Source organism: Heterocephalus glaber, unplaced genomic scaffold (assembly GCF_053883595.1).
Source record: "Heterocephalus glaber isolate CG9 unplaced genomic scaffold, H.glaber_assembly_v1.0 deba00001472, whole genome shotgun sequence".
Taxonomy (NCBI): domain Eukaryota; kingdom Metazoa; phylum Chordata; class Mammalia; order Rodentia; family Bathyergidae; genus Heterocephalus; species Heterocephalus glaber.
In genome coordinates this window covers 70,565,723-70,582,635 of record NW_028258315.1, presented here as the reverse complement: position 1 = coordinate 70,582,635, position 16,913 = coordinate 70,565,723, and the positions used below count along the sequence as shown (strand labels likewise).

Here is a 16,913-nt window from a genome sequence, read left to right as displayed (position 1 = left end):
GCTATGGGCCACCAGGCAGATATCCTGGCAGATGCCTGTCAGAAAAGGACAGTGTAAGATTCTAGAAATCCTACAGTCATCAAGTATTTGTAAAAGCCAATTATATGCCATACCCTGGTACCTCCCTAGGGTATTGTGTCCAGTGCAAGAGTATGTGGCATGCTGTTTCTATTTCTCTAAGAAGGGTGAAACCCTCTGTCAGACCCTTATCATTCCTGAAACACATCATGGACCCTTGAAGATTTTCTTGGTCAGAGTGGGAAGTGCCAGGAACTATAGATTAGTAATGTAGTCTTTTCTTGGTCTGACTTGGTCCACTGTGATTTCAAAGCCAGACTTCTAAAATGAGTATTCTATACTTCCTTCTCCACATCCTTTGCTCCTCATCCCTCCTCACCCACTCTCATCTGGTTCTGGCCCAACAACTCCACCAAAACTTACCTGTTAAAGAAACCAGTGAACTCCTGGTTGCTGAAAGAAAGATACATTTTTCAGGGGTGTGACACTCTGTATCTCTGAACCCTGTGTTGCTGCTGACCTTGTTTTATTTTTTCTTTCTTTGAGATATCACTCGCTTTGCTGGTTTTTCTCTCTGGTTGCTTTATCTTGGGCTTCCTACAGGCACCTATTCTAGCTTATTAATTTCAGAGTTCCTTAGGGTTCTTTTCTCAATCTTCCTCTCGCTTTTTGCTAACTTCGATTCCAGCAAAATTTCATCCAGGGCCATGGAGTCCCAAAGAAAAATTCTTCCTCCTGAGCAGCAGATCAGACTTGGACATGTCATGTTTTAAACACTTTAGCACATCCAAGAGGAGTTGACTCACAGGGACTTAAAGGAGATCTGCTTCTCAGGAGGAAGAATTTTTCTTTGGAACTCCATGGCCCTGGATGAAATTTTGCTGGAATCGAAGTTAGGAAAAAGTGAGAGGAAGACTGAGAAAAGAACCCTAAGGAACTCTGAAATTAATAAGCTAGAATAGGTGCCTGTAGGAAGCCCAAGATAAAGCAACCAGAGAGAAAAGCCAGCAAAGAGGATGATATCAGAGACATTTATAGCTAAATGGATGCACATTGAGGCGATACTCTTAAGTGAAATAAACAGGACACACGTATGCAAATACCGAATAGTTTCTCTAGTGTGAGAAACTGAAAGTGTAAATAAGGACTAAAAGGTATAATAGGTAATGTGAAATAGGAAGAAAAGGGGCAAAGGGGAAGGGGAAATGAGAGGGGTAGGGGAAAGGAAAGAAAGGAATGGAATTAATATGAGAAAATGGAAAAATGGAAACAAAATCTTTGTAAATAGGGAGGGATGGAGGGGTTGAAGGGAGGGCTGGGCAAGGGTGAAAAATAAGAACCAAGAGAGATTATGTAAAGGTGCAAATTTCCAATGATGAATGTCATTAGGGGTAGGGGTAGTGGGAGGGGCAGGGGAAAGGAAAGAAGGGAAAGGAAAAATGATGAGAAATGGAAAAAATGGAAATAAAGTCTTTCTAAATAGGGAAGGGTGGAGGGGGTGAAGGCAGGGCTAGGAATGGGGAAAAAATAAGAACCAAGATGCATCATGTAAAGGTACAATTCCCAATGAGAAATGTAAATGTGTTGTACACCTAAAATGTACCAATAAAAGAATTTAATAAAAAAAAAAATCCTAACACCTACAGTGGATCCTTAATTTACAAACTTGATTGTTTCCCAAAGGCTGGTTAAAACTCAAATTGTTGTTAAGTCAATACAGCTGAGATATGGATGTTGGGCTGGGGATTTAGCTCAGTGGTTCTGCTGCTTGCTTTGCAAGCACAAGGTCCCAAGTTCAATCCCCGGTACCAAAAAGAAAAAAAGAATATATTGGATAATAAGAGGCAGATTTATCTTCCATTAACCTAATTAATCCAAGTCGTTTGTATGTCAGGCCAGTGGTAATTTGAGGGTTCATTGTACTTCCTTTATCTAGCTCTTACCATTGGTGTCTGAAAACTTTTTTCTTCTTTAAAATAGAGTAGTGATTTTTCCAATTTGAAAAATAATACATTTTCAAAACAGATAACTTAGAAAACACAAAAATTGATCAAGGAAAACAACAGCCAGGGCCTTTGGATTCCAGTACCCAGAGAGAACCACGGTTGGCCTCAGGCTTCTCAGGAGCCAGCTCTAAGGAAGGCACTAGAAGCCAATAGGCCAAGCACAGACTTCTAAGACCCCAAATAGGAAGAGGCATTTGTCTCCCTTTAGCATACCTAAAGGCCAACCCTGTGAGGAGAGGTTGTGGCTCCCACAGCATTTCTGAATTTCTACTTTTTTGATACCTCTCCTATCAGTTTCCTCCTTTCTGGGCCTCATCTCATTCTCCTGCCCAAACTTCCACAAATGCCTCCTTATCATCTCCCTGATACTACTCTCATCCTTTCCAGTATATCCACACTGCCATCAGAATTTTTTCTTCCATCAACCAAGTATTGTTCAAAATGCTTCAGCAGCTCACAGTTGCTTACCGATTAACATCTAAAACTCCTTTAACCAGGTAGACGTGGCCTTGAAAATCTAGTTCTTCTTTTCAGCCTCATCTCCCAGTGTACTCTCATTAATACAAATATTTGAAAATCCTCCCCGTCCCTGCTTGGAATCTACCATCCTTCCTTCTGATGTCTGCTGACCTTCTGCTTGGGTCTCAAGTTTCAGCTTAAATATTGTCTACCTTCAGAGGCCCTGAAGTACAGGTGGATCTCTGATGTAACAGCCCCACTCAACATACTGCACCATGAGCTTGACTGACTCCCCAGAGACTGGAACTCAGAAGGACATTCTAGGCACTTACCAGGATCATGCGCAGAGAGGCAAACACTCTGAAGCTTCCTGCACGAGCTGGAAACCATTTTTCTACATTGATAGGCTGGAGATTGCAAATTTATAACAGAGCCATTTATTTTTATGGGTTCCTTCATGGTCTGACAGTAATATATTTCTAACAAAAGTAACCTCTGAAGGTTTCAGGTAGACTAATGAGATCTCTTACTGATCTTCTTTCCACAGTGCTTTTAAAATTGTAGCTTCAGTAATCTTCTTTTTTTTTTGGTACCAGGGATCGAACTCAGGTCCTTGAGCTTTCGAGGCAGGCAGCAGAACCACTGAACTAAATCCCTGGCCCCTTCAGTAATCTTTTAAAAACACACATCTGACCAATTCTCTTCCTCCACCTCAGGCACACCACACCTAAGCTTAAAATCTTTTATGGCTTTCCAGTATTCTCAAAAGGAAGCAAAAAGCATCTCTTAACATGACCTATCCCACCTTATCCCACTGCGTTGCCACTAGACTGGCTCTCTCGGGATTCCTTGTACTTACCTCCTTTGCCCCACTGCAGGAACTCTCCATAAGCTTTTCTGCCTGAGACTCTTTCCATTCTTCTTCCCCTGGTCCATTCATTCTCACCCTCAGGGTTGCTTCCTCAAGGTAATGTTTCCCATCCTTGCACAGATCAAATCCCCCACATACCATTCTTCCAGAGTGCTTGTCATTGTGCTTTTTGATACTGAACACTCTCATGTAGTTGATGTCCACTTTCCAAATGCTGGCTGGGGAGCTCTGTGAGGGCAGAGCCATGTCTCTCAATTTCCCTATTGTCTCCCAGCGCTCACATAGTGATTAGCGTAAAGGAGGAATTCCATGATTATTTGCTGAATAAATGAAGATCAAGAATTAAAGGTGTTATCATATTGCTTTTACTCTCATCACCACCCTGCATTTGCATGTGCCTTAACAATCTTCCATAGTGTTTTCAGATGTTATTTAATATTAACAATTGAAGTGTGGGAAGGGCAACCCAGCCAGGTGACTTGTTCAGCGTTACATGGCTAATAAGGAATAATTTGGGAGTAGAACTGAGCTTCATCACTTTTTAGACCAGGCTTCTTCTAGCCATTAAATAACCAAAAATGGAAGCAAAAGGAGTTAATATAGAACTCAACAGGGAACATCTACATGTAAAATAATAGAAATAGCCAAATAAGTTAAAATAAATATACAAAATAAATTTTGTTATTGGGGCTAATAGAGTTTGGTTCATAGAACAAGGGTAAAAATACTTTACATGCTGTCATTTTACTGTGTACTGTTTTGGTTCTGAAGAGCATGTCATCCTTCGTACAAAAGGGGTGATTAATATAATTCTCATTACAATTTAGATGTTCAATAAATGTTGGCTATTAAATTGTTGGCGAAAGAGTCTTTCTGGAAACCTTTTCATTCTTAATGAGTCTGTATTTATTTTTGTGAGGAAATGAGAAAAGTTAATCACTTAAATTAAAAGAGTAAGTGAGTCTATTAAAGAGCAATCTCAAGCCAGTTACACTTGTTCATTTATCTAGTATTTTGTAAACACAATTTGTATTTTAAAAATCTACATGTCTTAAGAAAACTGTGTGCCTTTATAACTGTACGCAAATACACTTTAAAACTCAGATGTTACTTCCCTAATAAAATGGACAGTTGTGAACTTACATGCAAAATTAACCAAGTATCTATTTAGTGTTGATATCAATCTTTGCACCTTCCATTGGGGCTTACATCAGAATAATTTAAATCTCACGACCCCACTTAAACTCATTTTGTTCAGAGTTTAATCTGCTTTGCAAGATTATCTGAGGGTGGGGAAAGGAAAGCAACGTCTTAGACGTGCAAAAATTTGTGCACAGGGTCTTCAAGCCATTACATTTACAAAGGTGGGGATTAAATAGTTCGTAGTCCAGGGCAAGTCAAGCAGTTCCACATGTTTGAAGGAATGTTTGCAGTCTTTAACAATGAATTCTTGCATTTGCCCACACAGCCAGTGAAGAGACTTTACTCTTGAAATCAGAAAATACTGTACAAGAATTGAAAAAAGGCTAGAGAGGTCGAATTCTCCCTGCTTCGCTAGGTCTTTCTGGAGCTAGGGGCATGCTCGTCTGCTTCAAGTTTTCAGCGCCAGTAAACTAGTTTCTGCTCGGGCGCAGGGCTCGGCGGCGCCACGGACCCGCGGGCTACCTCCGCCGGGTGCGGGTCAGCCCGGGAGCCCAACCCCGCAGCCGGACCCACGCGCTGAGCGTTCTCGTAGCGCGCCTGCGCGCCCAGTCACGTGTGAGGCGCTCGGCGCTGAGCGGGTTAAAAGTCACGACCGCAGAGTCTACTAGCGCTCCGTCGGCCTAGCGCCCTTTGCGTCTCTGAAGCCGAATAAGATCGCAGGTGCTCCCTTTTGTCCCACCACCTTCCGACTCCTCGGCTAGGCTCAGGTCCAAGAAGGTAGCAGAGTCGCACACGCACGCGGAACCGCGTCTTTCAACTGACAATGAAACCGTAGCCGCGCAACTCAGCTGCTCCGGGCGAATGGGCGCGAGGCCAAGACGGGGAGGAAGAGAAACGCTGAGCTAAGGCCCGCCTCAGCTCGGGCCCTTATTGGTGAATGCGACGACTCTGGACCCGCCCCCTAACGGACCTGTCGCTTTGTGACAGGCGGAGGGGCCAGTTCCTGTTGGGCGAGGGGCGGAGTTAGAGGGTGCCTCAGCTCCGCCCGGACTCCAGGGGGCTCCTCCCCTTGCTCGTCTAGGCTGGGCGGGCGTGAGGGGGAATGTCATTGCTTCTCCGAGCTGTGGTGCCGCCTCCGTCTGCTCCTTCTCTGGCGCCCTCGTCCCATCGGCTTTCGCCGCCGCCGCCACCGCCGCCGCCACCGCCGCCGCCGCAGCTGCACTGTGGACACGGATGGCTGGTGGAGCGCGGGGGCCATCTGGGTTGAGAGCGGTGGTCGTGGCCGCTGCTGAGGCGGAGACTCCCCGCCGCCTCCACCCCCAGTTCCCTGGCCTCGCGGCGCTGAGGGCGGGAGCGCGCTGAGCTCTTCCCTCCTCTTTTTTCTTCCTCCTCCTCCCCCTTCTTCTCCGGGTCCCCGCCCAGGACCCCTCGCTCCAGGCGGCGGCGCCGGCCGCGGAGGAGCGCGAGACCCGCCGCCGGGGCACAACATGGCGGAGCCCTCGGCCCCAGAGAGCAAGCACAAGTCGTCCCTCAACTCGTCCGCGTGGAGCGGCCTCATGGCCCTAGGGAACAGCCGGCACGGGCACCACGGGCCCGGGGCCCAGAGCGCGTCCAAGGCGGCGGGCGGCGCGGCGCCGCCGAAGCCGGCCCCCGCAGGGCTGTCCGGGGGTCTGTCGCAGCCGGCCGGCTGGCAGTCGCTGCTTTCCTTCACCATCCTCTTCCTGGCCTGGCTGGCTGGCTTCAGCTCGCGCCTCTTCGCCGTCATTCGCTTCGAAAGCATCATCCACGAGTTCGACCCGTGGTGAGTGCCCGCCGCCCCTCCCCCGCCCCTCCCCCGCCGCGCTCGGGCCCGGGCTTCGCGCGCCCCCTGCCCGCTGACGAAGTTTGCCCCGAGCGGCCCGCGGCTGGCGCGAGTGACCCCTGCTCCTGGAGGCGGCAAGTCCGGCTCGCGGGCTTTCTTTTCTGCCGGCGCGTTTTTGCTGGTCGGGATGGGGATTGGGATTGGGATGGGGATGGGGTCGGGGTCGGGGTCAGGGTCAGATCCGCCTCTGTCCTGTTGCCGCTGGAGGTGAGTCCCGATGTGCTGGAACCCTTCCTGATCAGCCTCGCAGTTTGAACGCTTTTGCTGTTTGCTTTTTTGCTCTGGTATAAGAAGGGAAAAGGAGAATGGGGTGCTGTAGGAAAGGAAATAATATCCCTGAAAGTGATCCGAAAGCTAGCGACTCTTACTTATTCACCATTAGGTATTCTCAGAAGTGGCTTTTTTTTTCTTTTTTTGGTCAAGGCCCTTGAGTGCACTCAGCACCTTACTGTTCCACAATCCTTTTGGGTTGCTTTTTAGGGCAGGCTCATTATTCTGTTACCCAAACTGTCACCCTTAATGTGTTAAGTCCAGTACCTGAGAGCGTTGCTTTAGTTCCTTTATCAGTTTCTGCAGGAAGATTTGTGGGTAAGAGAACGAACAGTACTATAGTGATGGGAGCCCTAGATTCGATTATGGTTCCGAAGTTGCACATAATATAAGGGACTGACTGAATTTTTAGGAAATTAACCTACTCTTAACACTAGCTAAAATAAAAAACTACTGATCTGAGTTGAAAAAGTAAGATTGCATCAACTTTTCCCCAACTTGATCAACCTGACTTAAATTTTTTCCACCTGAGAATGCCTTTTAAACTGTCTTGTTGACCTGTCAACCTTGAGTTAATCTTACTTTATTAAAACTATACCTAATAAAACTTTAAGATACTTATTACTAGAAATGCACAGACTTGAGTTGCTAAATATTTATGTAGATCATGAATGTTTCGGGGATGACTTACCCATATATTAAAATATTGGATTTAAATTCTGCTTTCACGAAGAGAAAATTATACTGCAGCATCTACTGAACACCAGACGGCTCGCTCACTCATGGAGAATTCAGTTTAGATAAACATGTAATTGCTTTGACATTCTTCTGTGAGATGTTTTAATCCCATTTTAGAGGTTTTTATTTTTTTCTAGTATTAATTTTTTTAAAATAACCTTTATGCTTGGAATCACAGAAGGAAATACATTAGTGTGGATTAGTTGTAAGCCTGAGAATATCTGTGAAGCCTTATTAACTAGATACAGCATTCTTAGGTAGTTTTAGCTTTGAAACACTTAAGCAAATTAGACAAAAATGAAATCGGAACAAGAAAATGAAAACTAGTATTTGTTGAACAACATGAAAGGAGAAAGTTCTGTCTTTTCAGATTAAAACAGCGGAAGTGCATGATTGACCAAACATTTTGGGTAACAACTAAATGATGAGATGATTTTCGTCGTTTTTTCCCCTTATTTTGAAGGAAAATTAAAATCTGCGACGTCAGTCTGAGAGCACTACTGAAACTGAATAATGTAACATGAAAAGGCTCATTAGATTACTTTACCAAGTGGTAAAATATTCCTTTTTCAAAAAGATTTAGAAGGTTTTTTTCCAGTTTAGAGAATATGCTTTGAGAGCATGACCCTTTTCCATTCCCATAAAAATCTGTTTTGCTTCTATTTTTCCATGTATTAAAATACATTTCTGATGCATTCTTTTGCTAAAACTGTACTATTTGGATTTTTATGCGCTGTCTAAAAGTATAAACATCTTAAGTCTTAAAGACCTACCTGATTTAGGTATTCTGCTTACTAATAGTTTTTAAACTATATGTGTATTATATTCTTGATTGTTTATACTCATAATGTTAGATACAGGTGATAAATGAATTGTCCCTACATTTTACTATAAATAGAAATTTGTCGGTATAAATCTACAATTTCCAGTTCAGGTGATTTAAAGAGAAAATTAGGTTTCAGACAAAAGAAATACCTTGCTCTCTTTTGTTTTTCTTTTCATCTACTAACAATTTCCAGTAGTAGGGATTGTCATTTATATCTTTCTTACAATCATTCTTGTTGAAAACAATTTAAGAGTGGGGGTTGGTATATTATTGCCTGTCATTACTTTGGATTTTTAAAGCAGTTTCCTCCAAAGCTACTAATAGTACCAATACTTTAACAGGTCTACTTAGTCTAACACTCTAGGTTATATACTACTATGGAAGTTGCTCAGATTACCATCTTACTAGGTAGAGTGGCATGGACCTTTAACCATACTTCAATTTTTTTCTCATGCTTTTTGTCTACAGATCAGATTTATTCTGGCCTGCCACACCTTCCCCAACTCCTTTTTCTGTGTTTGGTTTCATTCATTTTTAGTGGAAAGCTTACTTTATCTATCTGTGAGTTATTTCTGTGAATTTTACAGTAGTTCGTAAATTGTGTGAAACTCAAGTTAGCTGCCAAAACTGACTTGTCACAAAGTTACACTTGTTTTTAAAGTTTGTCACCCATCTTGTTTTATAAATCTTACCAACTGTTAAAGAGGTGGTATATGATGTTAAATAATAATGTTATACTTTTTTTTTTTTTTTAAAGAACTTGGCAACTTTTGGGGGGACAATCTCCCTTGCCTTTTCACTTTAGTTATTTCCTCTGTTCTCAATTGAGTTGATCATGAGGAAGCAGTTTGAAAGTATTTTGTCTACATGTGCCAAACAATTGGTTGAACATAGCACTGAGCTTTATCTTTTTATCTGGAGCAAAATGTTTCTGCAAATTTTTGTTATAACTATTAATATTTATAAGTTTTATTAGCCCCAGGTCTCTTTTCTATGATCATTATTGTGTTAAATTGTAGCTTTTTTCATGGAACCAATGTAAAAAGCTCCCTATGTAAAGAGAGCTGCCCTTTTCTCTACCTTCACATTATAGTGGTTTCTCTGGAAAGAGAAAATTCTGTGAGGTTTCGGTTTTAAGAGCAGTTATCAAAAAAGCAGATCCCTCTTTGCAGGGCAGAAAGTTTTAGAGTTGAAACTTGGAATGCAATTTTTTTCCATAGAAACTATGGTATTAAGTAGGTTAATTAGTAAAAACATGTTTTCAAAGGAGTGATAAACCTTGGAGTATAAGATGTTTATAATTTGGGAAATACTTTCAGTACTTTTGAGGTCTCCATCTTTTTCTTCACTATGCAGATGAGAAAAAAATTATTGACCTTATTTCTGAATAATACAAAATGTGTGACAAAACCAGTTTTAGAACACAAATGTCTCTGGAGCTTAAAAAGTCACTTTGATTGTGGAAGCATTAGCAACAGCAGTCCAGCTGTACTTTGGAGCAGGTATACAGTCACTGGTTTCATTGTAATTTAAAATTTTTATATAGCCTACAGCTTCTGAAATCTTTCTTAGTTATGCTTCAGTTGCTGGATTAGATGATGAGATTGGACCTGCTTCCATTGTTATTAAGCATGACTTCTATAAGTAGTAATCATGGATTTCATGAAGCATATATACTAGTAGGTCCTTGGTGGTTAGGATCTGCCTGAGAGACCTTGACCCCTTTTTTTTCCTTTAGGCCTCACTTGCTAGGACTGCATGCACCTTACTGTCTTGAGTAGTTTGCTGAAGACATCATTGTTGTAGAAACCAAACATTAGAAACTTAGAGTAAAGATTCATGTTATTGGCTTTATTCCAGTTATGAATATGGGAAAATTTACTAGCCTATTTGTACCTAATCTCCAGTTTTTATGCTTTTAAAAAAATGAGTGCATGGGAAAATGTTAAAATTTCTTGTCATTGTAATATCTTAGTATTAAATCAGTACACACATGCTCTCAGAAATAATGAGATTAATACTATTCATGAGTGACCAGATCACATTTTTTCTCAGCTTTCTTTGAAAACTTAATGATCATAGAGAGCCACACACTGCAGTTAACTACAGTACAACAAATCTCTATATATTGCTAAATTATTGTGAAAATTTTCAGACACCATACAGGAAAGTTAAGTTTATGATGAATTCATATACCTACCACCTAGATTCTACATTTAACATTTTGCTTTGCTTTATCGTTGTCTTTCCATTTTTGCTGCTTTTAAATCCTGTATATAGACAGGCTGGTAGTGCATTGTTTACTGTGGTATAAGGAGTGTTTTCCTTGTTCCTCAACTCTACCATAAAGAAGATATCTTATTTCTGGATAGTATTTGTTTTCTGTAATACAAGTATTTGAACACAGTTATGTATAAACACTGTTTCTGTATCCTCTGTTCGACTGCAGGTTAGGATCAGATTCCATCCATTCCAAGTTTGGTTAGTAATTTACCTGGCTACACTGTAAGTCATTGTGTTAACCTGTGTCTGTTAATGCCTTTGCTGAATCTGGTGTCTCAGAAGAAACTCTGAAATGGTTAGAAGAGTATTGTTGGTTTAAGACTAGACTTAAGTTATTTGGAATTCATAAATTCTTCTGAGTTTTTAGAAGCTTTTTATTGTTCAGCTTGTTATCTCTGCCATGTTTCATCCAGATAGAATTTTTTAGTGTGATTTTTTTTTTTCAAATAGTCTAGGACCTGCAAATATACTATATAGTCCACATTAATACTATTGAAAAGAGAAGTGTTGTTCACCTACTTCTTACCATGAATGATTTCCAGAGATTTAAAATAAAAAGGTGTGTGTTAGGTGGGGAAAGTGTTGGGAGAGATAGGAGCAGTTGCTCCATAGCTCCCATATTTTAGGTATGTGTAGGTTAACTGACATTTTTTTATAGGCTTGCTAGGAAATCTAACCACTATTTAAAATTTTATGTCTCTGGAAAAATGCTTTCATACTTTTCAAAGAAAAGGTCTAGATTTTGGAATATAGCTTAAAACATAAGTGTGTGAATGCCTTTATGTTCAGTCAAATTTGTACTCTTTATAGATAAACTTAAAGAATTGATAGTTGCAATAAATTGGTAATTTTTTTCTTTTGGGGAATTTACTGTTGTGGGATAACTTCAATATATATTCTAAATGGCAAAAGAGAGATACATCATTTTTACAGTGTCTAATGATCTGATAAATATCTTAGAATCAATGATGACATGACATATTTTCAATTCAGTATTCTCTACAAAGAATGAAGAATACAGGTCTGCCTGACTTCAAAGTCTGTTCTTTTTATTGCTCCCTCTGTCTCCAAAGGAGGCTTAAATGAAAGTGTCCTGCATTGAATTAATATTTTTTTTAGTCAGCTGCTCTTAATTAAGTCTTTTATATACTGGCCTATCAAAATTCCTGGTCACAGTCCTTCCTCTAACTAAGCTCACTAGTTGGATGATAGCTAATTACTGTATTTTGATTGCTGTAATGTAGGAAAAAGAGAAAGGTTGAAAAGTTTTTTATCCAAAATAACTAGAAAATTTTTAGGAACCAATCTTTTAAGGGAATAGTTGAATGGGAGGAAAAAGTTGAATACAAAATTGAATCTGTTTTTCATTTAGATTTATTTTGACTGTAAAAAGTTCATAACAAAGAGTTTGTAAGTATTATTTCATCCCAGTGAAGTGAATTGTTGGGTGGACAATTGTGCTTTCACAGTAGACTTAGAATTCTATGCTCTAATGGAATTTTAGAATATAAGCCATCTATCATCATGTTTTTCTGGACAAAAAAAGCAGAGGAATAGAGTGATTAAATACCTACAGTGGTACTTGTAGGGTTACATAGAAGATAGGAAGTTAACTTTCAATGATCACTTTCAGTTGACAATATTGGAAATGTTGACAGTTCAGGTTTAGATATGGAAACAAATAGAGCTTTTGTGTGATGTTTAACAAATTTGGAGTTGGTAATGTAAAAAATAATGTGCACAAGTTGCCTATAATCACCGTAAATTAATAGCTTTAAATTTTAGAGCTTTATTCTTTTTTGGCTTTTTCTGTTGATTCTTATTGAAAGGGACATGTTATTATATAAAAAGTTATAGTCAAATTTTGTTTATACGTATTAGTAAAGTGTTGCAATATTAGTAATTAATAAGGTGTATTTTGAGATTTCCTTTTAATTTCTTTTCCATGCCTTAGAGACTTATTAGCTGTTCTCAAAGATTTTTCTTCTCAGTATAGTATTCTTTAGTGATTGATATGTAGCAGTCCTTCCAATTTACAGACTTCAAATTAATTTTTTTAACTTAAAATCTTGGCAGTCTCTCTCTCCTCTGCCTCTCCCTAGTTAGATAATGTGCAACCTATGATGTGTGTGTGTGTGTGTGTGTGTGTGTATACTAATGTTGAAGGTAATTTATACTGTTGTCCACACCATTACAGAAATTAAATATGAATATGTTAATTCATATTTAATTTCTAAAGTTCTAGTATGCATAAACCTTAAATTATTATTCATTGCTGGACAAATATTTCTTAAGAGGATACGGCCAAATTGAATGGAGTTGGAGAAAAGGATCATAACTGGGAGTTCACTTTTCCAAGTACATTATTACATCATCTTGTGTAATCCACAGCAAAAATAATGGAGTACAGAATTATTGGAAAGCGTCACTCTTGTAATCTTTGAAATATTCTTTGAAAATGTCTTAATTGTTTATGTACACATAAGCAAAGGCTTTGATTATAAGTGCAAAGGTGTTACAGTCTTTAAAACATTTTTAAACGTGGAAATAAATTCTGAAACTATAAATCTAATACACAGTAGAATGAACACCTATGTGACTGTTACACAGATCAAGATCACTGCCATCACCTCATAGGCCTTGCTGTGTGATTTCCCAATCCCCCACCTCTCCAACCTAATTAATTACATCCTTGTTTATTTCATAGGTGGTAAAACTTCATGAGTTGCTAACTAATATAGTTTAATTTTGCCTATTTTTAACTTTAGGTGAATGGAATTGTGGCTTTTGTATCTTGTTCCTTTTGCTAAGTGTTTTAAAGATTCATCTTTATTGGTCAAAGTTGTCAAGAGTATGTGGGTAGTAAAGGTCAGCAATAATTTAACTATGCTTTTTATCTACCTAGGATTACCTGGTCTTGAATAGCAGAAGTGCTTGTAAGAAAGGAATGGGGAAGAGATCCTCTTCACTTGAGATAATAGTGATCTCAAAACTGAACTCTTTTGAGACAGGGCTCTTCAGACTGTCCTTGACCTCACTATGTAACCTAGGCTGGCCTCTCGAAGTAATACTCCTGCCTCACCCCCCCCCCCCCCCCCAGTGCTGGGATTATGGGTGTGTTGTTCTACCGCCTGCCTGGCTCACAGGAGCCATGCCTGACTCTAGAGGTGGAGTCAGTGTTGTCCCTAGATAATCTTGACAACTTTTTTTTTTTTTTTTTTTGGTGGTATTAGGAGTTGAACCCAGGGGCCTCACACTGAGCTATATATCCCCAACCCTTTTTAAAATTTATCATCCTGAGGTTTCACCATACTGATTTCCACAGTGGTTGCACCAGTCTGCACTCCCACCAGCAGTGGAGCAGGGTTCCTCTTTCCCCACAGCCCTGCCAGCATTTGTTGTTGGTTGACTTCATGATAGCAGCCATTCTTTCTAGAGTGAGGTGGAATCTCAGCATTGTTTTCATTTGCATCTCTGAATGACCAGTGATGTTGAACATTTTTTCATATGTTTATTTGCCATGTCTACTTCTTTGTGTGAGAAATGTCTATTCATTTCAGATGCCATGTTTGGATTGGGTCTTTAAATTTGGGAGGTCTGATTTTTTTAAGTTCTTTATAGATTCTAGATAGTAGACCTTTGAGGAACAGCAGGTGAAGATTTTTTTCCCACAGTGTGGGTTGTTGCTTCACACTGTTGGTGGTTTCTCTTGCTGTGCAGAAGCTTTTTAATAAGCAGAGATCACACTTGTTGATTGTTTGTGCTAGTTCATGGGCAACTGAGGTTTTGTTCATAAAATCTTTTCCTATGCCAGTGTGTTCCAGAGTTCTACCTAACTTCTCTTCCAGCCGTTTTAGTGTTTCTGTTTTAATATTTAGATCTTTAATCTATTTTGATTTTAGTTCAGTGCATGGTGAGAGATATATAGGTCTAGTTTTAATCTTTGGCAAGTTGAAACCCAGATTTTCCAGTACCATGTATTAAAGAGGCTATCTTTCCTCCAGTGAGGGTTGGAAGTCCCATTTGACCCAGCTATTTCCCTGCTGGATATCTTCCCAGAAGAATTAAAAGAATCATACCACAGCGATATATGTGCACCCATGTTCAAAGTGGCACAGTTTGTAATAGCTAAAACTTGGAAGCAGCCCAGTTGCCCATCAACTGGAGACTGGATTAAAAAAATGTGGTTTTTTTAATAAAATGGAGTACTACTCAGCCATAAAATGAGAAATTAGGGCCAGAGATTTAGCTCAGTGGTTTCGCCGCCTGCTGCGCAAGCGCAAGGACCCGAGTTCGATCCCCAGTACCAAAAAAAAAAAAGAGAGAGAGAAATTAGAGACATAGCTAAATGAATGCACATTGATGTGATACTCTTAAGTGAAATAAATAGGACACGTGTAAATACTGAATAGTTTCTCTAGTGTGAGAAACAGTGTAAGTAAGGACTAAAAGTTATAATAGATAATGTGAAATAGGAAGAAAAGGGGCAAAGGGGAAGTGGGAGGGGTAGGGGAAAGGAAAAAAGGGAATGGAATATGAGAAAATAACGAAAAATGGAAACAAAGTCTTTGTAAATAGGGAGGGATGGAGGGGTTGAAGAGAGGGCAGGGGAATGGGGAAAAAATAAGAACCAAGATAAGAGTATGAAAAGATACAAATTCCCAATGATGAATGTCATTATTGTATAGGTAAAATGTACCAATAAAATTAAAAGAAAAGAAAAGTCATAAATAAAATTTATCATCCTGCCTCCACCTTCCAGAGTGCTAGGATTATGAGCATGTGCCATCAGGCCCAGCTTGACAGCTGTTTTTAAGGAAGTCTCTGGCCAGAGAAATTCAACCTTTCAGTCAACACTAAGAGTATAAGAACCAAAGGAATAAGGAAAGAGAGGTCACTGCCTTTCAAGAGAGGAATTATAATCAGATAAATGTAAAATTGCTAGTTTTAAAAATGTTTTTTAGCTGGTTGTGGTGGCACATGCCTGTGATCCCTGCTACTCAGGAGGCTGAGGTGGGAGGATCATTTGAAACCATGAATTTGAGACTAGCTTGGACATTATAGGGAGAACCTATCTTAAAAGCTATGGCTTTTGTGGAGTATTAATCATTTTAAAGAACATACATGTATTAGAATTCACATAAAAAAGAGAATGGTTGGGCCAGGGATTTAGCTCAGGGGTTCCGCCGCCTGCCTCGCAAGTGGAAGATCCTGAGTTCAATCTCCGGTACCAAAAAAAAAAAAAAGAAGAAAATGGTTGGTAACTCTTGAAAGAAGGAAAAGTATACTGGAAGGGAATCTAAGCTGAAGAAATTTAGGAAAATCCTAAGAAAGGACTGTGTATTGGTATTTTTGTAGCAGATTGTTGACCCTGGGGAGTGTGTGTGTTTGATTTTGGTTTGTGTTGATGTGAAATCTTGAATATTTTCTTGTATTTCTTGTTTTCCATGTTGCTTTCTTCTAGTCTTTAAGGGCTATCACTCTTGTTTCTGTTTCTTTTCTCTTTTATTGATTCAGTACTTGTCTGGGTCTTCAGGAAGAATGGAAAAGTGTGATATTAGGAAGATTACTTCAAAAACTGTCCAGGATAAAAAGTTTGATTTAGAAAATGGTAAAGAAAGGTCATAGGTCTTTATGTAGGAACTTGAAATCTATTGGGGTGTGAAACTGTTAGAAGATGTTTCAGAATATATTTGAAATGTGATTACAGTTTATAAGATTTTAACTATAAAGTAGTTCCTAAATGAAACAAAAAGGAAAGCTCTCTAATGCATTTCTATTTATTGATCAGAATGATTTTGATCTATTTTAATGATATTTTTCCACTGTGTATTAGTATAGAACTCATACTACTTGAGGGGATAAATGGAAAAAGACAGATGTTAGCAATAAAAATAAAGTATAGAAGCTGGCATTTTAGAAATAGCAAAAATTGAAATTTTTATTATATACATTGACTAGTTAGACTATACTAAGTTCATACAGATGAGTTTGTATGGGGTTGGATTAATATCCATTTGGTTTTATGGCTCTTGATTTGACCCTATGATTACAGGTTATTAATATGCAAATTCATAATATGCAAATTCACTTTAGGAAACCAGTATAAAAAGTCAGCTATGTTTTTAGAAGCCATCACAGTTGATATCATTTAAACTTTACCATAAGAGGTTAAAGGTAAAAACACTCATTAGGAATGAAATTAGTTGCTTATCTCTATTAAAGTGTCTTTGGAATGAAAATAGCTTTGTCTGTGTCTAATTACTGGGAGGATCTTTGAAGGTAGTAGATCTTTCTAGTTAAATAAACTAATTGTTTTGTTTTGAAACAGTCTCACCACATAATTTCAGCCTGACCTTGAAATCACTATGTAGCCCAGCCTCCAATAGTGATTCTCTTGCCTCATAGTCTTTATTTTTTCCTACTGTGAACTTAAGC

The 16,913-nt window shown here is 39.4% G+C and overlaps 1 protein-coding gene across 2 annotated transcripts in view; it reads left to right on the top strand.

Annotated features, from left to right (window-relative positions):
- Positions 1-5,152: 5,152 nt before the first annotated feature.
- Stt3b (STT3 oligosaccharyltransferase complex catalytic subunit B) overlaps positions 5,153-16,913 on the top strand; it is a 106,329-nt gene continuing 94,568 nt past the window's right edge. Inside the window, exon 1 of one of the 2 annotated variants that reach the window (XM_087182161.1) lies at positions 5,153-6,298. In XM_087182161.1, the coding sequence (XP_087038287.1) occupies positions 5,985-6,298 (314 nt within the window). In that variant the 5' untranslated portion in view covers positions 5,153-5,984. The remainder of the gene's footprint in view (positions 6,299-16,913) is intronic. The other variant, XM_087182160.1, reaches the window with a different exon arrangement.